This window comes from Moschus berezovskii, chromosome 14 (assembly GCF_049115385.1).
Source record: "Moschus berezovskii isolate FMDL1 chromosome 14, NW_MosBer_1.0, whole genome shotgun sequence".
NCBI lineage: Eukaryota > Metazoa > Chordata > Mammalia > Artiodactyla > Moschidae > Moschus > Moschus berezovskii.
The window spans coordinates 9,358,974-9,380,113 of NC_142473.1; the positions used below are offsets into that span (position 1 = coordinate 9,358,974).

Below are 21,140 nucleotides of genomic sequence, written 5' to 3' on the forward strand. Positions count from 1 at the left end.
AGCTAAGATAAACTCAATAGGTGAGCTGGAAATAAAGTTGATGGAAAGTAATAAAGGATATATTGGAAACACAGAGATTCAACCCAAGAGTTCCAATAGCTATGTATTCCAGAAAGAAAAAGAGGAAACTAGGTGGAAAGAAATTATCAAAAAAATAATAGAGGAAAATTTCCTTGAAGTTTTCATAATGAAAGAGCTCTCTTATTGCCAAGAAATGTACTGCAAAAAGACTCACATTAAGAGATATCTTTATAAAATTTCAGAATACCTGGGTAAAGAGACTTCCAAAATTATTCAGAAATAAAAAGAAACATACCAAGAATAAAAGGCTTTTCAACAACAACCCTATATTCTAGAAAACAATGGAACAGAAACTTCAAAATTGATTTGAAGGCAAATTGATTTCAGCCTGATATTCCATAACCAGACACTCTCTATATAGAGTGTAAAGATGGAATAAAGGGTATTCTAGACATGAAAAGACTCAAAACATGCTATTTCCTTGCAGCCTTTCTCAGACCCCCACCCGCATTGCCCATGGCTGCCTACACGTGCATTTGCTCCAGTCGAATCAGACCTCCTACAGCTCGTCTCTGCCGAGGTACCTGCTTCCTGTGGCCTCCCTCCACTCATACTCCTTCTCCTTTCCTCTGTGAGAACCAATCCTACACACTCTTCAAGAGCCAGTGCAAGCTCAACCTGCTTGAAGTCTCTAGACCACACTCGTCTGCAGTGATCCCTCTACCTTTTGTGCCACTTCGGTCTTCAGAATCTTTACTGTGCATTTTGCCGCTTTTCTCCTTTTTACCTGGAGTATATGTCTGAATTTTCCAACGAGTTTGGACCAGTGTCTTATTCTTTCTTGCATTAATAATGACAGGCAAAGAGCGAGTGCTCAATAAACATCCGGTATTTACCCAGTTCGGAGAAGGCAATGGCAAGCCACTCCAGTACTCTTGCCTAGAAAGTCCCATGGATGGAGGAGCAATTAGGATAATCTGATTCCTAAAGCAATTGTCTTTTCACGATACCATGTCTTTGAAAACCTTGTTTTTTGAAAAACAGACATGCCTTGTTTATTAGAAGACAGGAAGTAAGAAAGTATCTGTATCAAGAGCAAGACAACAGGTGAAGTCACATTCCTCAGAAGAAGCAAAAAAATTACAATTTTGCAAGCATAACAGGTGATTACAACAAAAGATAAAAATTTGTACAAAAAAAATTATCCTGTTATACAAATATTGTGGGCTTTCATTCAAACAAAAATTATTCAACTCCCAGAATTTATGTATAGGAAAGCCTCCAACTTTGCAAGGGCAAAAGTAGCTTGGAGCCTCAGTTCATATTATTTTAAATTCAGTGATAACAGTGGCTGTATTTACCAAACAAATCATAGATCATGATTGTGAAATCAAGTCAACCTAAGAAAAAAAAGCATATCATGACACACTCCATGGCAAATGTCCTTTTCTGTTTTTAATTAGAGGATAATACAAGCCGATTCATGCCACGTCTCACTATTATTTTCTAAATTCTGTGCAAACAGAACGAGGCTTCAACTGGAGAGAGAGGAATGAAGAACCTTCTTCTGCTTTTGGTCTTTGTAACGCCGTCCTCTGCATTTCCTGCAGACCGAAGGACGGAAGACGACGAGAATCTGCAACTGACTCAGGTACCGTCTCAGTAAATGTCGTCCATGGCTGTCCATAAAAATTTCACTTTTCTGACTGTCTGAGGACCTAAAAAGACAGCTCATTCTCACCAAAGAGTCCTGAACTTTTTTGTGAGAAGCTGATTTTCCTTTCCTTGGCCCTAAAGACATCAGGAATGGTGGGGGTTAGAGAGTGGGGTGGGCTGGGAGAAAGTGAGCAGAGACAGGGCCAGCTCTGCTGATCTCCAAGAATGCAGATCTCCGTAAAAGCATCTGAAGACCAGCCAGGGGGACCCAACTGTAGTTTGGAGCTCCTTATCCTACATGTAGAAAACCATGCTGCTTTGGAGATTCCCTCTAAATATCAATCCAGTTACTTCACCATATCTGATGAAATTACTTAAATGTGCTTACATGTGAATAATCATGTTTTCTCCATAATTTATTTCAAGGAAACAACAAATGAAAGTAACAGTAAAAATGTGCATGACACAAGATCATTCAACACATAGAAGGCTTGCTTCTCGTCTGTTAAAGTTTGGAGCTCCATAGCTCTATGGGTTTAGCCGGTTCTGGTCACACACAGCTCAGTGAGCTCTTGGAAGCTGAAAGAGAGGGTGACTCTTCTCTTTCCTCTTTGTTTTCTTCCTCTCCCCTTCCTTTCCCTTGTTATTTGTTTCCTTTTCCCCTCCTGCTGCCGAAAAGGATCTTGGAAAGTTTGTTTATCCTGAGGTGGAGGTCTGCTCCCCTGTAGTCCGTGCCTTTTTTTGTCTTTTCGGTCAGGCATATCTCAACCAGTTCTACTCTCTTGAAATAGAAGGGAGTCATCTTGTTCAAAGCAGTAACAGAAGTCTCATAGATGGCAAAATCCGTGAAATGCAAGCATTCTTTGGATTGACGGTGACTGGAAAACTGGACTCAAACACTCTGGAGATCATGAAGACACCCAGGTGTGGGGTGCCTGACGTGGGTCAGTATGGCTATACTCTCCCCGGGTGGAAGAAGTACAACCTCACCTACAGGTAATGCTCCTGCTCTTAATCTAAATGAACGTGAATATTATCTCTAAGAAGCAAAGATAATAATGGCTTATTTTACCCAGCACTTCCTGTGTGCATAGCGCTTGATAGGTTTTATTTATTCCATCCTCTCAAAAAACTTGTGATATAGGCACCACTGTTATTACCACCTTAAACAGGAGAACTGGAAGAAAAAAAAGCTTGTTTAGCATAGTCCAGTTTGCACAACTCTTCTCAGCAGACTAGTCTTCCCTGGTGGCTCAGAGGGTAAAGCATCTGCCTGCAATACGGGAGACCCAGGTTCAATCCCTGGGTCAGGAACATCCCCTGGAGAAGGAGATGGCAGCCCACTCCAGTGTTCTTGCCTGGAAAATTCCATGGACAGAAGAGTCTGGTGGGCTACAGTCCATGGGGTAGCAAAGAGTCTGACACGACTGAGTGATTAACACACTCTCAGTAGACTGGCTCTGCAAATATGCTCTAATCTCTAGCCTCCACCACCTCCATAAAAACTCAGGACCAGAACCACTACAGTCTGCCTGCGGATGCTTTAAGGTATGATTGAAGTGTGCTCAAGGGAAAATGAGAAAATGGAGCACAACCAGCTCACATTGGAGACATGTATGAGTTAGATTGCCAAATCTCAGGTGGACCTAGGATATCGCAAACAAAGGAGCTGGTTTATTGGCAGAAAGAGGTTGAAGGGTGCCTGTGACCTGAGATAGAGACAGTGGCCTCGACCACTGCTCCAGAGCCCTCCTGGCTAGCCTTAAAAAGTCTAATAGTCCTTCCTTCTTCTTCTTGAGCCTTAGGGATTGAGGTAAAAGTAGATTTAGCAAAATAGAGAATATAAACAAAAGCAAGATCTTTTCCTGAGAAACAAACTCTGTGTGGCTCTCAAGTGAGACTTAATATATGACACATGCATAAAACTGATTTCTATAAGCTGTTTGAGGAAATGAATCTCAGTTCTTTTCAGAAGATACCTATCATACAGTCATATGCACAGCAAATCCATGCACAAAATGAATGATCTTCCACTTAAGACATGACCTTAGGGAAGTCGTTTAACCTCTTTGAGCCTCATTTGTCAAAGTGCAATCATACTACCTGAGAATAGCACAGATGAAAGACTAAATTATTAACATATAGCATATGTAAAAGTACCTAATTTAAATGGTAAAGCATTGTACAAATGTAGCGGTAGCAGCATACCAAAAGTTACTGCAGCATGTGATAGTTAAGATAGAAATTATTTTCTTTTCCTAGTATGTGTGTTTCCATGCTTATATAACAGCCAATTGATATATATCTGTTAATTTGCAAGAATTGTAAACTACACTCCTGATATGGCTCGAGCTGATGTGGATGAGGCTATCGAAAAAGGTTTAGAAGTATGGAGCAAAGTCACTCCACTAATATTCACCAAGATTTCCAAAGGGATCGCTGACATCATGATTGCCTTTAGGACCCGAGGTAAGGTTTTCAGCAGAGAAAGCAATACAGCCATTTTCATCTCGGGAGCTTTGACGAGGCTGATCTTCTTCCCCCCTGTTTCCCAGTCCATGGTTGGTGTCCTCGTTACTTCGACGGCCCCTTGGGAGTCCTCGGCCATGCCTTTCCCCCTGGTCTGGGCCTGGGTGGAGACACTCACTTTGATGAGGATGAGAACTGGACCAAGGATGGAGTAGGTAAGCCCAATTTTCTTTACGAACAAAACGTTGCTATTCATACAAATCCCTGAAAAGAATAGCTTTGGAATTAGTTGCTTTTTACTTCCCAGTTTCCCTATGATGTTTCCTATTCCAGATGACATTGATGAAAGTGTTCAATGTCTATTCAGACAGCTGTACTTGTACAGTTCAGAGCTTTATCCACACAGCACTTTCATAAAGCCGCCAATCCTGTGATGATCAGAACATTCTTCCCTTACTCATATGCTTATTCATATACCTGCAATGCCTGCAGGGCCCCTACGTGTCTGGAGCTAGGCAAGGTGTGCAGACCACAAAATTGTTCTAGAAAAGTTCAGAGCTTCATGATCTTGGGTATAAGGCCTAGACCCACTCACCACCATACAAGGCAGAAAGTACTGTGCATTACACCAGTGGCAGAAGTCATCTCTAGCTTGAGGATTGAGAGAAGACTCTGGGAGGTGGTAATTCCAAGTTAGTGATTGAAGGAAGCTATGTGGGTACATGGCCCATAGGACGTCCATTTATATACATGAACCTCTTCATCTAACTCTTGCTTGTCTGCCAAAGAATTGGGCCCTGGTCTTTATATTTGATTGATTTCTTTAGACCATGGGCAATGATTTTATTTCTCTTAATGGGCCTCCCTGGCATGAAGATAAGAGATATTTTATTACATTTCAAATAAAAAAACAAAACTTTGTTATAGTAAAAATACTTACCTCTAACAAAGGAGCAGTTCAGTAGACTCTCAGGTTCTCCCTACTCTTTTTTTTTTTTGTCATTGACCACAGTCATCGTGTCTCTGGTATCTGGTTTCCAGGGTTCCAGGAAAGAGGATGCTGTGGCTTTCTGGTGGGTGGTACGCAAGGCCACAATTCAGTCCTGACCACATAACTCTATGGAGTCTGTGAGTCAGTCACACTTTCTGCAAACCTGAAAGCCAGTGACTCAAAATGACGCACGGCCTCTCCTTGCTAAGTCTGAGCATGTGATGGAAGTGTTCTTCCAAGAGCTAGGAAGCAAAGAGGGAAAGGACTCCATGCTGGCTGGACTTCAGGGGGAGTCTGAGTTGGTTGCTGCACTGCACATGAGGTAACATTACAGCCAAGAAAGTGAAAGAGGCTGGGTGACCCCAGGATCCAAATGACAGAAGAGTTGAAGGGACCGAGTCTGTCTCCTGCTGAGATGTGTTCCAATGTTTTCCTGGATTTGGCCTAAAGGTCATGTGGATACATCCAATCAGTCAGATATAGGAAATATTCTAGTGCTCACCAAAGTCAGAATGACTCCCCTCACTCAGGCTTTACTTGCATATCTAGAAGCAGAGATTAGTCTCAAGTTTCACTATCATTTTTTAAAAATATTTGTCTATTTACATTTAGCTGTATCGGGTCTTAGTTGCAGCAAGTGGGCTCAGTTGTTCCATGGCATGTGGGATCTTAGTTCCCTGACCAGGAATTGAACTCATTTCCCCTGCACTGCAAGGCAGATTTTTAACCACTGGACCACCAAAGAAGTCCCCTCATTACCATTTTATCCCTATTAGTTCCAATTTGTTGCTATTTGTCGCTAAGTTGTATCCAACTCTTTTGCCACCCAGTGGACTGTAGCCCACCAGGCTCCTCTGTCCATGAGATTCCCCAAGCAAGACCCTGGAGTGGGTTGCCATGCCCTTGACCAGGGAATCTTCCCAATGCAGGGATTGAATCCATGTCTCCTGCACTGGCAGGCAGATGCTTCCCACCTGGGAAGCCCATTAATTCCAACACTTAGTGGTAAAAGTGCTTTTCCCCACACTGCAACTGGCCGCTTGCCAAAGGGGATGGTGGGATGGAAAAACCCCAGGGGGTCCTGGGCCCCAAGATGGCAAAACTTGCCTGACTAAAGCAGAGGATAAACATAGCTCTCCACCAAGTTCTGGGTGGATAGCCAGGCAACAGTACTAAAAAGGGGTGCTCTGTAACTGTTTTATTATAATACATTCCCTCAGGGTTGAAATTATTGGCCCTGGGGGATCCCTAATCTTGTAACTCTCAGCTTTCTGACCTACACAGGAAAATGTTTTCCTGTTCTCTAATAAAAACGTAAAATCTCGAGCATCTGTAACCTCTAATCAAATGAATTTTTTTAAATAGAAAACTTGGCAGTAATGTATAATATGTGATTACCTTTTTACGTATATGTGGGCTGTCTTTATGCAAAGGGCACAGAAGTCCTAGTGCAACTCCGTTAAAAGCAATAGACAGCAGTCATCTGCTAATCCCCCTGCTTCCTAAGGGTTGGAAGTCACTGCATGGTGATATCAGAGAGATCTGAGTATATGGGGAGGGTTTCCTGGGAAATCTCCCAAAGTGAAGCCAGTTTCAAACCTGTACGTGAAGGTAAATGCTTCACACACATGCACTGGCACCAGGCAACTGAAACAGACCTCAGAAACCACTGGAGATCCAGGGCTGGGATGGAGAAGAGCAGTGGTCTGTGGCATGGGGGAACTTACATGCAGGAAGATGACACAACTTATCTATATAAAGGCAAAAAAATCTTGCAAAGCACCAGTTCTTAGCAAACATTCAGAAAGTGTTTGACACTGATAATTACGTTGGTGATTATTAATAGTAATGATAATAGTGATGATTAAGTGATTTCTAGGAGAAAAAATATATTCATAAAGGTACTGATGTATAATGCCCAAACTTATCTGTTTAGTTGCATCTCCAAGAAGGCAGAAGTGAAATCTTTTTTCTACTGTATCACACAGCCTATATTGTCAGCACATGAGAAATGCTCTACAAATAATAGTAAATGAAGCCTTTCAACAACCCTTTACTCAAAATCTACTCTAATCCATGCTTTGTAATAGAAATGGAATATACAATAGTGTACAAGACACAGACCCCACTCTCCAGGGGTTTACAGTCTAGACGGCACACTCTATCAAATGGCATTTAAAGTTAGTATGATTAATCTTGGGATAAAATGAACTATGGCAACATAATAGGAGCACCTAAAAGAAATTCCAACCCATATACAGAGGTCAGGGAGGAAGTGATGCCAACCTGAAACATGAAGGCTCTGCAGGAATTCTGAAGCAAAGTGGAGTAAAAAGTGTTCTAGACAGAATAACCCAACCAACTCAAGTATTAGAATTGTAATGGAGCAGAAGGCTAAAATGGTATAGATTAGAATCCTAGATAGAGGGTCTTGAGAGCCACAATAAAAGTTTGCACTTCTTTTAGATGATCTGAGTTTTAATTACTTTTTTAAAGAGTCGCTTGTCCCATCCCTGTCCAAAAGCACACACAGTGATATTGCCAGGCAGACAAGGGGAGGCAGCAAAAGTCAGAGCAAAAAGCATGAAAGTCCAGGAAATAATTCTTTGCGTTTCCATGTTTGTTTTATGCAAACATCACTCCATCACAAAAGGCTCAGCATTTTCCTTAGTACCCATAGGTTTAGCTGCAAGTCCAAGGACAGCCTTTTTGATATACTTAGAAGCTTACAGACTGCAGGAGAGAGAGACAAATAAAAAGGCAATTCCCACCGTGCATGGTACGACTTCTGGTATGGATAAGTAGAATATTCCAGTCTTGTCCAGGAGGAACATCTAACCATCCTTTCATCCAAATAAAAGCCTGGATATCCAGCACCCATTACTAAGATGTTTATCAGTCCCCAGGAAGGTGATTAAGACATGGTCTCTGGACTGAAAGGGTGCACAACTTAGTGAAAGAAAGAAAGAGTGCAGTACTTATTTGCAAAGACAGAATTAAGCTCAGTCTACAGAAGCAGAGAGAGGTGCAATTAAGTCAACCTGGATAGGAGCTGGGGGAAAGAAGTCTCGTGCAGGAGATGACTCTGGAGGGGACCCCTGAGGCCTAAGTAGGACAGATGAGTGAAGGCAGGGTGGGAGAGGTAATACTCCGGGCAGAAGTAACGGAGATACAGAGACACAGATTAAAAAGAGCATGGCACAGATGAGATATGCAAGTGATTTCACATGGCTAGCTCAGGGAAAACGAAAACAAAATAAGAGGCTGGGGAAAAAAGCAAGGACTAGTTCATGGAAGGCCACGTTTGGGTATTTGGACTTGATCCTACAACCAATGGAGAATCTCTGAAAAATATAAGTAGGGGAGATATGATCATGTACAGATGCCTAACAACAACCCAAAACTGGTGGCTTTTTTTTTTTTTCCACTACTATTCATTTCGAGACACCTGTTTTCTGCCATCTGCTTGCCCTGGGTTACATTTCTCCATGATGTAACTAATACCAATTATCACTGTTGAAAAATTTCCCAAATAAATGATGGTTCATACGTTATAAGAATTGTCTGTTTGACAAGTCTTTTTTACATTTCTCTCAGTTACTTCCTAATCTCAGATGCAATCATTCTCCTGATTGACTAACGTACTCATGTTTTCCCTGTTTTTGTTAAGGATTCAGCTTATTTCTCGTGGCAGCTCATGAATTTGGCCATTCACTGGGGCTCTCTCACTCCAGTGATCAAACAGCCTTGATGTTCCCAAACTACGTCTCCTTGGATCCTAGCAAGTACCCACTTTCTCAGGACGATATCAACGGGATCCAGTCCATCTACGGTGAGCAACAAATCTGAATATATGTGAACTGAATTGAAGGCGTTCCAGAAAGGACGTTGAGAAAATCACTTCTTGAAAGATTATTACAAAGAAAATATTCTCTTGGGAAAGATCCTTCTGTAGGCATTTCCACATGCCTTCTTAATTCACTGAGGTATTTCCTTTCTCATCAAAGGAGGGCCACCTAAGGTGCCTGCGAAGCCAAAGGGAACCCCTGTACCTCATGCCTGTGACCCCGATTTGACTTTTGATGCTATCACCACTTTCCGCCGAGAAGTAATGTTCTTTAAAGGCAGGTAAACCCATTCCCTTAAACACCTCAACTTCCTGTGAAGTTTTTCAAGAGATTTGGGGATAAGAGAGTTGTTGGGATAGTGAGGATGTGTCTTTGCTTTTTGTTTTATAACTGTCTACATTGCTTGAATGTTTTGCTCTGTGCACACACCTCTTACCTGTTTGATAAATTATTTTTTTAAATGGTAATTTTCTGCTTAATTTTTCGAGTGACTGCCATTCCACTTTCCATAGGGGCGGCACCATTTTGCATTCCTACCAGCGACAACCAATGTTCCAGGTTCTCCACATCCTCACTGATACTTGTGCTCTGTTTTTTGTCCCTGCTCAATGTCACCTCTCAGAGAATGTGTTCTGTGACCTTTCTCTCTACCCTCCCAGGTAGAGGTGAGCTGCTCTTTCCTCTGTGATACCATTGTTTTCATTTGCGCCCCATCCCGTCCCCTATCAGTCACTCATAGTTCTTGTCAAGTCCTACTGCAGACACATCGACAGTCTGTGTCCACGCCCTTCTCTCTGTCTCCGCCACCATCCCCAGCTCATCCAAGCTACCATCACTTCTCATCTCCTACTCCAGAAGCCCGTTTACTAGCCTGCTTGTTTCTGCTCCCATCTTTCATACATGCAGCAGCCAAGGGGATCTCACACTGATAAATTAATTTTTAAATGTTTTTAAGCAAATGTCTTAATTGCCATTGAACCAGAGTCTACTTTCAGTAACTTCTTAGCTAAAATAATACCCCAATCCCAATGATGTCCTGGACCTGGCTTGTACCATTTCGGGATCCAATTATTAAATTTTCAAGAATTTTGTAAACTAGCTCACATTGATTAAGTAGCTTGAAATTGGCCTTGGTTGGAGTACCTATACCCTGAAAATCACCAAATGATAAAAACTAGGTCTTTTTCCTACCTGGAAAGCCAGTTGTGAAATATGCATCAATGGACCATTCCTCGAAGTTGAATCAACAAAGGGTTAGCTGTGGTAGGAAATCTCTTCTCTCACTATGTAATTACTGCACTTAACTTGCAACATGGTGTGTCAGTTATGTATACCATGGCCACACTTTCAGAGCAAAGTGTCAGGACATATACCATCTGACAAGGATACAGGGACAAAAGGAAAGAATATGTGAGATCAGACTCCTTCCCCCCATGGCTCTGTAGCACTATGTTCACGGGGTCACACTGTCAGACACAACTTAGCAACTGAACAACAATGACATGCTGTCATATCATGCTCCCAACAGCTGAGGCTGACAGACCGCTTGTCAGGGATGGGTTCCCAGCATGGGAAGAAAAATGAACTATAAGGACTTTTCAGATCTTGCTCACAGGCTCAGAGCTTTACAGCCAGAAGGGAAATCTGAGGAAATATTTAGCAATGACAATAATAACATTTTTAATTCTAGCAATCAATACCAGAAATTTTTTCTTAGAATGCTTGGTGTTGACTTAGAATATTGGGAATTGCTGCTTTGGCAAAAATGAGGTGACCAAGTACACTGAGAACTGTTAATGAGACTTCCGTGGGTAGTCTGCTACTCTAAGTGCCCGAAAGAGTGGGCACAAAGGCATGTCCTGACTTTGGTGTTCCAAAGGGTAGAACTGAACTCATAACCACCTAAAATTTCTGAGGAAAATTGTGCTAATGCTATAAATTGAGGAAAATATCAACCAATTAGATAAAGTCAAATCTAAGTTTGCAGTGGTTTCATTCAAACAGATACACATAGACTGTATATAAAGTATGGTTTCCTGTCTAACACAGGCACATATGGAGGATCTATTATGACATCACTGACATTGAATTTGAATTAATCTCTTCATTCTGGCCATCTCTGCCAGCTGATATTCACGCTGCATACGAGAACCCCATCGACAAGATTCTGGTTTTTAAAGGTAACATTGCCTATCATTATTCCTTTTCTCCTTGTGTATGCCTGAACTAGTTAGCGGATATTTTAATTCAAGGAATATAATCTTCATGCATGAGCCAAATGGACAGGGCTTCTGCTCTGACCTTAAGTTCCTATTATAAAGAACAACTATCCAAGGACTCTCTCTGGCTATAAGGATAAACACCATCCCAAGTGCACAGGAGAAAAGAATCCTGTATAACAAAAACTAAAAAGTCTTTTTTTCTGCCAAATAAAGGTAGCCCATCTCTCTTTTTATATTCCCTTTTTTACTAGGGCTGCTAGATGTGGCAAATAAAAATGCAAGATGCTTTGAATTTCAGACAAATAAAAAATAACTTTTTAATTTAAGTGTGTCCATTGTAATATTTTGGATATACTTATACCAAAAATTAATCACTGTTTACTTGAAATTCAGATTCAGATTCAACTGGTATCTTATATTCAATCTAGCAACCCAACTTTCCAGGTGGATTTTATTAGATTACTTGCCTTTGAGAACACTAGGGTGTGGAAATTCAGGAGAACAAATATACTCGATGGGTTTGTCAGAATTAGAAAAGAATCAATATAATGAACTCAACTGACATGGGTATTAACTATTAACTATGAAAGTGAAATTGTTAGTTGCTCAGTAGTGTCTAACTCTTTGTGACCCCATGGACTGTAGTCCGTCAGGCTTCTCTGTCCTTGGAATTCTCCAGGCAAGAATACTGGAGTGGGTAGCCATTTCCTAAGTATATATTATTTGTGTAATATTAATGATATGTAAGCAGCTAAAGAACATGGTAAGAATAAATGGAGACATAAGATTACTAAATCTTTAAGATTTGAACTTAAAAGGAACTAGGAATCTAATTATTTTCAAACTTCTTAAGACACGTATTTCTCCCTTTAGGAAATAAATCAGAAGATAATCACTCTCCCTTTTGTCCTAGATGACAACTTCTGGGTGATCAGAGGATATGCTGTCTTACCAGATTATCCCAAATCCATCTATACTCTTGGCTTTCCAAGACGTGTGAAGAAAATTGATGCAGCTGTGTGTGACCGCAGCACAAGAAAGACCTACTTCTTTGTGGGCATTTGGTGCTGGAGGTAAGTTTTCAGACAATTGGTTTGTTTTAGTCTGGAGAAAAATATCCACAAAGCATCACTTTAACACTGTCTTCCAAAAGTGTTATGTTGAAGACAATCTTAGGTGGATGGCATTCACCAAACAAAAGAATGTTTCAGTCAGGTCAAAGATCTTTCTCCAGCTTATAAAAATAAAATAATAAGGCTGGTGGTGCTAACCAAGCTGCCAGTGACAAACATATTCAGTCAAAATCACTGAAACTCCGGTAAAAGCCCTTTGATTTAACAGTTCCTCAGAACAGTATTGATCCATTAAATTATGTGGCTTTTTTCCCTTGTAATTCCTTGTTTTTAAGACCCTGTCAGAGATCTGACCAAATATACTCTTTGCCATTTTTTAATTATTGATCCTACTAGTTTTCTTCCAACAGGGTTACTTTTTTTCTACATATTTGCTTGACTCCAAGTTGTACAGTAAAAAATTAGTCCTCTCTCCCTGAAACAAAGGTCCCCCGAAAACCTTTCAAATCCATGTCTCCAGGTATGATGAAGTGACCCAAACCATGGACAAAGGGTACCCACGGAGAGTGGTAAAGTACTTCCCAGGAATTGGTCTCCGAGTAGATGCTGCTTTCCAACACAAAGGTAAGCATCAGCGCCTGACTATTAGGATACTTAGAAGACTTCACTGACTGTGAAATAATTCAGCACAAAAACTTAAATGTTTCGATTTTAATGTCATTTTACTGCTTTGAATACATGTAATAATAAACTTTGAGGAACTTACCAAAATTGAATAGTAAGTTCTGAGTTATATTTTCTGACATACTACTTTGAAACTATGCAAAAGGTACCAAAATTATCACTGATCATAGATGTCTGATAAAGATACCCCTGAAGAGTTTTAAGTGTGAAACATGCCTGGGCATCTGAACTGAACAGTGATTCTCAAACCTCAATGTATATAGTTTAATAAACAGTTTAGGATTTGTATATGAAGCGACAAGTTCCTTAGAGTTTCTGAGGCAGTAGGATTGTGGGTAAGATCCAGGAACCTACAGTTTCAAAAGAACCTCGGGCAAATTAATGAATCAAAGCAGACCATGCAGTAAGCAGAAGTCTAAAGATATTTTTGAGTATTGCCATCTTTTATTCTAGTGAAATCTAATACGGCACCTCGGAACTTAAAACGGATAAAACAGAGCAGCTTTAGGAAAATGAGATAGGGCCCAAGGCCATACATACAGAGGCCTCTTTCTCCCCCTCACTGGGACATTTTTTGGAAACCTAGTCTGAGAACCTCTGGTATAAACTAAAGCCCCTTGAAATTCATGTTTCATACCTTGGCTTTTTCCTCAGGGAAATAAAACTAATATTTTTCATGTGACTTGGTAAAGTAAAATGTATATATATAGTTACACATTTATTTTCTCTCCATATCATGTTCAAGTATTGTATTCTACATTCATAAAATTGAAAAGTATGGAACAATTATACAGTTGTATAAGATAACTAATCATGTTTCTCTCTCTCTAGGATTCTTCTATTTCTTCCGTAGATCAAAACAATTTGAATATGATCCTAAGGCAAAGACCGTTACCCGAATAATGAAAACCAATACTTGGCTTCATTGTAAAGAACCGTTAAATTCATCATCTGATTTTACTATCAGTGAGGGAAAAGTACATTCAGGAGTGGAGATGTTTCATTTTAAAAATTTAAATTTTCTTATTTTTAGTATTGTTCACATGATGAACACAATCTACAGTTACCAATAAATTCATTGACCTAATATAAACCTCAAGGGATCTTTTAATCTGAACTCTGCTTCAAATTAGAACAGAACTGTTCTTTAAGGTCAAGTCACCAGCCCTAGTTATAAATATCTATTGAATGAAGAATGAAACAGCTATTTTAAGCTGCTTGATTCTTTTTACAGGAACTTATATATAAACAAAACTCTCACTGGACTTTAAGCATATTTTATATTTTGTAGACTTGAAGAAGTAAGCTATGTGTCTTGTAATAACAAAATACTGAAGACGTTTATTAAACCAATCTTCAGCATTCTATTTTGTCTGGACCTTTGGAGTTGGAGAGGCTCAATAACCTGCAACCCACATCCCTACCCATGTTTTGAATCTACTGAGAAATATACAGTTGGGAGAGTATAATACCACCTTTATTACTGAAAAGCTCATGCTAGAGAATGTATCTGTGGATGAGCAATCTTCCTAATATCAAATTCTAGAATGAGACATACTTACTCACATGTCATGGGAAGAACTGGAAAGCACCCTGCCTCCCCAAGGAAAAGTGAGCCACCTACAGACTGCATGGAGCCCAAAGAGAAAGAAGTGAGGATGGAGGTACATGTGCCTAGTTTCTGCTCCCAAATTCACCAATCAAATAAGCTATTCTGCCTCCCAAAGAGAGGAGTGAGAACCTAGAGAGATGCAGGAAGTGCTACACTAAAGATGATCCCCCAACAATTCAGAAACTAGCAGGAGTAGGCAAGTAATGTTCCCTCCAACTCTCACCCTCCAAGCAGAGACCAGTGCATTGAGCCATTCCTTAGAAAGCTTAAAAGCAAGTTTTGTGCACACTGTCCTCATATATCATATACAAGAAATGTGGAAATTTCTTGTGTTTCCTGTGTATATGGGTCGTGTGTGCTCAGTCGTGTCTCTTTGCAACCTAGTGGACTGTAGCCCACCGGCCTCCTCTGTCCATGGGATTTTCCAGGCAAGAATACTGGATTGGGTTGCCATTTCCTTCTCCAGTTTATAGGTCAGTTGTCCTTATACCTATTGGTAGAAAGTTTCTGTCCTCTGTTATACATGTACATGTTGGGCTTCTAAATTCTTATGGTTAAGTTTTGCCTTTACATCCTCAAAGCTGAATGCTTAGCAAAGCTCTACATAAGTGTTGTGACCCCAAAGATGGGATGTTGTCAGTTGAACTTGATTCTGATTAGGTGATAGATTGAGTAAGTATCAATTGATAGAAAGTGAGAACAGAAAATCTCAGGAATCCCTACAGCTAGTCCTCCAACTCGACTGAAGTGACTTAGCAGCAGCAGCAGCAGCAGTCCTCCAACTCACACATTTTTTCTTGAGTTAAGTATTATCAGATTCCTAAAATAATGGGATATTCTTTTACCCCCCATAAAAAGGAGTTGCATGTTTGAAACAGAAAGTAAGTTTTAAGAAGTACAGTTTAATACCTAGCATATAGGAGATAGTAGGTCAGTCTTTGGGGAAAAAAAATAGTGCTGGAATAATCAAATATCCAAACACATAAAAAAAACTTAGATTAACTCACACTGTTCACAAAAATTTACTAAAAGATGGGCCATAGACCTCTAAATAGAAGAATTAAAAATATAAAGCTTCTAGAAGAAAATATTTTTTAAATGTTGTAGCCTTGGATTAAACAAAGATTTTTAGATTTTTCAATAGGACATAAAAAGTGTGAACCATAAAAGAAAAATTGGTGAATTGAACTTCATGAACATTCAAAAACTTTTCTTTTTTTAAATTTTCTTTTCTTTTAAAAAAAAATTATTTTAATTGGAGGCTAATTACTTTACATTATTGTATTGGTTTTGCCTTACATTGACATGAATCTGCTCCAGGTGTACATGTGTTCCCCATCTTGAACCACCCTCCCACCTCCCTCCCCATCCCATCCCTCTGGTTCATCCCAGTACACCAGCCCCGAGCATCCGGTATCATGCATTGAACCTGGACTGGTGATTCATTTCACATATGATAATATACATGTTTCAATGCCATTCTCCCAAATCATCCCACCCTCGCCCTCTCCCAGAGTCCAAAAGACTGTTCTATACATCTATGTCTCTTTTGCTGTCTCGTATACAGGGTTATCATTATCTTTCTAAATTCCATATATATGCATTAGTATACTGTATTTAAAAATAAATGAAACACCACACACTGGGAGAAAATATTTTCAAGATATGTAATAAAGTACTTATATCCTGAATATATAAATAATTATTACAACTCAAAAATAAGAGGACAAACAGCTCAAATTTTTCAATGGCAAAAATATTTGCTATAAGTGGCAAATAATACGTGAAAGGATATTCAACATCTCAATCATTAGGAAAATGCTAATTAAAACTACAGTAGGATACTGCAACATACCCACCAGAATGGTTAAAATTTAAGACTGAAAAATACCAAATGTTGACAAGATGCAGAGTAACTGGAACACTCTTAGAGTGTTGGTGAAAGTGAAAAGTGATGCAGCCATTTTGGAAAATTGTCTGGCTGTTATAAGTTAAACACATACATGTCATGTGACCCAACAACCTCACTCCTAAATGCTTAGGAAAAATGAAAACATGCTCACATAATTAGTTATACAGAAGTGTTCGTGACTGTTTTATCTGTATCTAAAACCTGGAAACAACCCAAATGTCTATCAAACTGGTACATCCAGACAGTGGAAAACTATTCAGCAATAAAAAACAATAAATGATTGTTAAATGCAACAATATAGATGCATCTCAAAAGCATTATGATAAAGAAGACAGACACAGAACACCCCATATCACATGATTCCATTTATATGAAAAATATAAAAAGGCAGACTATAATGATAGAAAACAGATGGCTGGTTGCCAGTGGTCAGAAGTGGAAGAAGGGATTGACCACAAAGGAATATATGTGATAGAAATGTTCAATATCATGATTATGGTGGTGGTGACACTACTGAATATAATTTTTAAAACTATGCACCTAAAATTAGTGAATTTTATTATATGCTATTTCAACGTTGCTTATTAGAAAAAGTAGTTCAGCTTAGTATTTAACATTGGACTTCTCAGGGTGGCACTAGTGGTAAAGAACTTACCTGCCAACGCAGGAGGCATGTGATGGGGGTTGGATCCCTGGGTCAGGAAGATCCCCTGGAGGAGGGCATGGCAACACACTCCAGTATTCTTGCCTAGAAAATTCCACGGACAGAGGAGCCTGTCAGGCTAGAGTCTATAGGGTTTTCAAAGAGCCAGACATGACTGAAGGAACTTAGCACACACGCACGCAGATTTTCAAATGTTGATCAAACTTCCTTTGTTTCCTTACATCTGTTCTCAGTTCTGTGGCATAAACACCTGGGGTATTTAGAGAGCATCTGAAATTGCACTCAGATTTGCTTATAGGCATTTACTTTCTCCTTAATTTTCAACACTGGAATATCTAAAAACAGTTTTCCAAGGAATCTATGTTGACTAATCAGTTCAGTTCAGTTCAGTTCAGTCACTCTGTCACGTCCGACTCTTTGCGACCCCATGAATCACAACACGCCAGGCCTCCCTGTCCATCACCAACTCCCGGAGTTCACTCAAACTCAGAGCTATATTAAAGATTTATAAGTATAACTCAAAGATCAGTTGATTTCATTCGTACTTTGAAATTGTAATGAACTTAATTTTGAAAAGCCTCTGGAGTTTTCTAAGGCCTCAACCAAGCTATTGGGGAAAAAAAATTCATATTCTTAATGTCCTTTAGCCAACCCACCTCCAGTCATCTCACCAGTCACTTCTCCCCTGGACTCCACCCTCCCGCTCCTCTGTCTGACCCCATCTCTGCTTTGCCCTCTATGAGGAACCCAAGCTCCTCCTTACTGAATTATTTTTCTCTTTAAACATAAAGCAGTTAAGCTGTAACTTTGTTTACTGTCTCTTAAACATGCCATCAGGGCCTCCCTTTACTTGGAAAAGCAGCTTATTTTTTCTCCGAGAGAAGTGGACCAAAATGTACTTTCACCTTGCTTCATAAAGAAGATGATTTAGTTTCCCTTTACCAGCTTGGAGGCTGGGGAAGGGTATGCGCTCAGGAGCCAGGTTGCTTAGACTTGCAGCCCACTTCCTCCGCTTAGCAGCTGTGGAAACTTGGGCAAATTACTGACTTCTCTAGACCTCGGCTTCTTTATTTGTGAAAGGAGACTAGGAAAGGACCCAGACTCTGAACAACTAGTCATACAGCATGTACAATTAGCACTTGAGACATAGTGCTTGATAACTGTGAGCCATCATTATTGGAATTAGGCAAATTAACTGTTTATCCAAAGTAAGTTAAACAATTTATCCAAAAGTACAAATAGTTGGAAAAACTAGGAGCCTGCTATATAATACACTTACTGGGGATAAATTAATTGGAAGAACAAACTTTGTTCCAGTTTGCTGTGTTCTTTCTGGTTTTCCCAAGGACCTCTGCTAAGGTTTTCAAAGAAAGAAACAGCTTTAAAAACAAGTGTGAACAAGACTGTGTTCAGTTCAGTTCAGTTCAGTCGCTCAGTCGTGTCCGACTCTCCGCGACCCCATGAATCACAGCACACCAGGCCTCCCTGTCCATCACCAACTCCCGGAGTTCACTCAAACTCATGTCCACAGAGTCGGTGATGCCATCCAGCCATCTCATTCTCTGTCGTCCCCTTCTCCTCCCTCCCCCAACCTTTCCCAGCATCAAAGTCTTCCAGTGAGTCAACTCGTCGCATGAGGTGGCCAAAGTATTGGAGTTTCAGCTTTAGCATCAGTCCTTCCAATGAACACCCAGGATTGATCTCCTTTAGACTGTGTTAACAAATATTTATTCATTTTGGAGATTTGAGCAGCTGAGATGGAACAATTAAATTCACATGCAGAGAATGTTTTGAATTATTCTTGCCTTGGGACAAAGAGAGAAGTTCATCATAATCTTTCTATTATTCATCATGGATGGACTCTCCTAAGAGTGTCATCTAAATGAATCATTTGTCCCAGAGGAAAATGCAATGATTTGTTGTTTTTAGTCTTGGTCTTGAAGTTATTCTGAACTCATGACATCTCCTTAGGTTGAAATTCAGTCCCTTGTTTGTCTTCAGGTATAAAGAATTAAAAAGGAAGATCAACACCTACAAAACATTTCAATAAACTGAAACTGGTCACAAAATCATTCATTTTGGGTCTTGATTCACACCCCAATACCACTATCTATCTGAAGTTTCCACATGAAAATAAAAATCCACTTTGAATCACTTAGAATTTGACCTGTAGAAACATCAAGAAAATATGAATAACATAGTCAACAATGAATTTTAAACCTCCTTAGAGTTGTAAGTTCCCAGAATAAAGAAGTGTTTCTGTCTGACCACTATGTACAGTTTCATGAAGTATTTATTGCTTAATTGACCATTAAGCCAGATTTGATTTTAATCTTGAGCTTTGATTAATGATTTATGTCCATTTTTTTGAATTATAGTGCTCAATTTCATTAGTAACAAATAGAAGCATTTATTTCAAAGTTCTTGTATTTTTTAACACACTAGGTTCAGAATTTCAAGTTTCTTGAACTATTTGTAAAACTGAGAAACAAAATACTTCAAATAGGAAATTTCAACTGACAAATTCTTGAAGTGGAAACAAAATGGGTCTAAAATCCTCAAGAAATATGATACTAAGGATCCGAGGGAACCATGTGTGAAAACGCATCTTAGATTATAAGGTTCTTCAAACAAACCTGATCTGAGCTTCTCAGGAGTCTTGTGTTGGAAAATCTGTTGAGATGGATTTCATCGAAGATGGCACATTGTTATTTTTCACGTTAACACTTACCTCGATATTGTAATTGCTAATGTCTCAATTATTCAATATATGTTTATCTAATGCCTGCTGTAAATCAGAAGCGCTGTTGAGGATTATCCTTTCATTCAACAATTATTTATTAAGTGCTTACTCTGTGCCAGGCACGGTTTTAGGCCCAGGGATAAAACAGTGAACAAAACTGCAAAGCGCCAGGCTTCATGGACCAGTCAAAATAAAGAAACGACAAATAAACTAAAAAGTGTAAGAATGTCAAGGACGATGAATGCTCTGAGGAAAAGCAGGGAGCAGACTGTGTGGGTGCCGGGCCTGCTTGCCTCGCGGTTGGATTCCCCGCTCAGAACGGGGTGGTGGGTGCCGCCGCCCGCAGGCCGAGCTCCGGCCTCAGAGTCCACCTGAGGAGAGGCGCTGAGAGCCCTGGGCGAAGGAGGAGACGCCTCCCCCGGCACTGGGGGCTGTTTCCCCAGACTCAGCTCTGCCACAGCCTCTGTGCTGCCTGCTCCCTGCCGCTGATGCGGGCGGATTCCCCCACCCTCGCGGGGAGACGAGGACCGGCGAGCTTCCGGTGTTCCTAGCTCCCGGGTCGCTGCTTTGTCTCTTCCGGCTTCGCAGCCATCACTCAGGGAACGAATTTCCTGCGTTAAATCCATCCTGTTTCAAATGCTTGGGTGATTTCTGTTTTCCAGTTGACACCTGACTTAATTCTTTGAGTGAGGGGACAGAGGGCATGGCGGACGTGGGTGTTTCGGGGAGAATCACGCACAGCCCTTGATGAAGAGCTGACCCGACATCCGCAGGAAGTGAGCATGCAACCCAACCTGGGCGACGGCGCCCGGGAGGAACCGCGGGGCAAGGGCCTGAGGCTCAGCTGCAGAACGGCGAGCTCCCGAGACCTGGGGAAATCGGGCTAAGGGTGCAGTTTAAGGGAGGGACGGAGATGAAGTTAGGGAAGCGGCAGGGACGACAGGTGGTGCAGGGTCTTGTGGGCCTTTGTACAGGCTTTAGAGTCTAGAGGTTTACGAGGAGAAACGTAAACTTGCGTTTTAAAAGAATCACAGGCTACTCTCAGGACAATAAACTGTTAGGAGCAGAAGAGCCGAAACAGGTGTCTGTCTGCCACCGCAGATGGTGGTGGTTAGCAGCGAGAAGCCTGAGGGTGTACTTTGAAGGTAGGACCACAGAACTTGCTAGCTGACTGGATGAATGGTGTGATGTGGAGAGAGGAGTCAGGTGTAACCCAACTTTGTTTCTGAACAACTGGAAGACTGG

General features: G+C 40.5%; 1 protein-coding gene across 2 annotated transcripts; it reads left to right on the plus strand.

The window, feature by feature from the left end:
• Positions 1 to 940: 940 nt before the first annotated feature.
• Positions 941 to 14,283, plus strand: MMP27 (matrix metallopeptidase 27). Of its 2 annotated transcripts, none has more exons than XM_055422370.2 (11): positions 941 to 1,184; positions 1,547 to 1,672; positions 2,435 to 2,673; positions 3,998 to 4,146; positions 4,233 to 4,361; positions 8,808 to 8,969; positions 9,145 to 9,265; positions 11,035 to 11,165; positions 12,121 to 12,280; positions 12,801 to 12,904; positions 13,796 to 14,283. In XM_055422370.2, exons 2-11 carry the CDS (start codon positions 1,574 to 1,576, stop codon positions 14,035 to 14,037), a joined length of 1,536 nt encoding a protein of 511 aa, XP_055278345.1. In that variant the 5' UTR covers positions 941 to 1,184; positions 1,547 to 1,573; the 3' UTR covers positions 14,038 to 14,283. The 2 variants fall into 2 exon arrangements, with proteins under 2 accessions (XP_055278345.1, XP_055278346.1); XM_055422371.2 differs by having other exon boundaries at positions 2,469 to 2,673.
• The last annotated feature ends 6,857 nt before the right edge of the window (positions 14,284 to 21,140 follow it).

What these genes read in the sequence shown, in the direction of transcription:
- MMP27 (XM_055422370.2), top strand. Translation starts at nt 1,574, where the DNA reads ATGAAGAACCTTCTTCTGCTTTTGGTCTTTGTAACGCCGTCCTCTGCA. An exon ending in AAGTACAACCTCACCTACAG is followed by an intron (nt 2,674 to 3,997) that starts GTAATGCTCCTG and finishes TTAATTTGCAAG; the next exon opens with AATTGTAAACTACACTCCTG. An exon ending in GATTGCCTTTAGGACCCGAG is followed by an intron (nt 4,147 to 4,232) that starts GTAAGGTTTTCA and finishes CCTGTTTCCCAG; the next exon opens with TCCATGGTTGGTGTCCTCGT.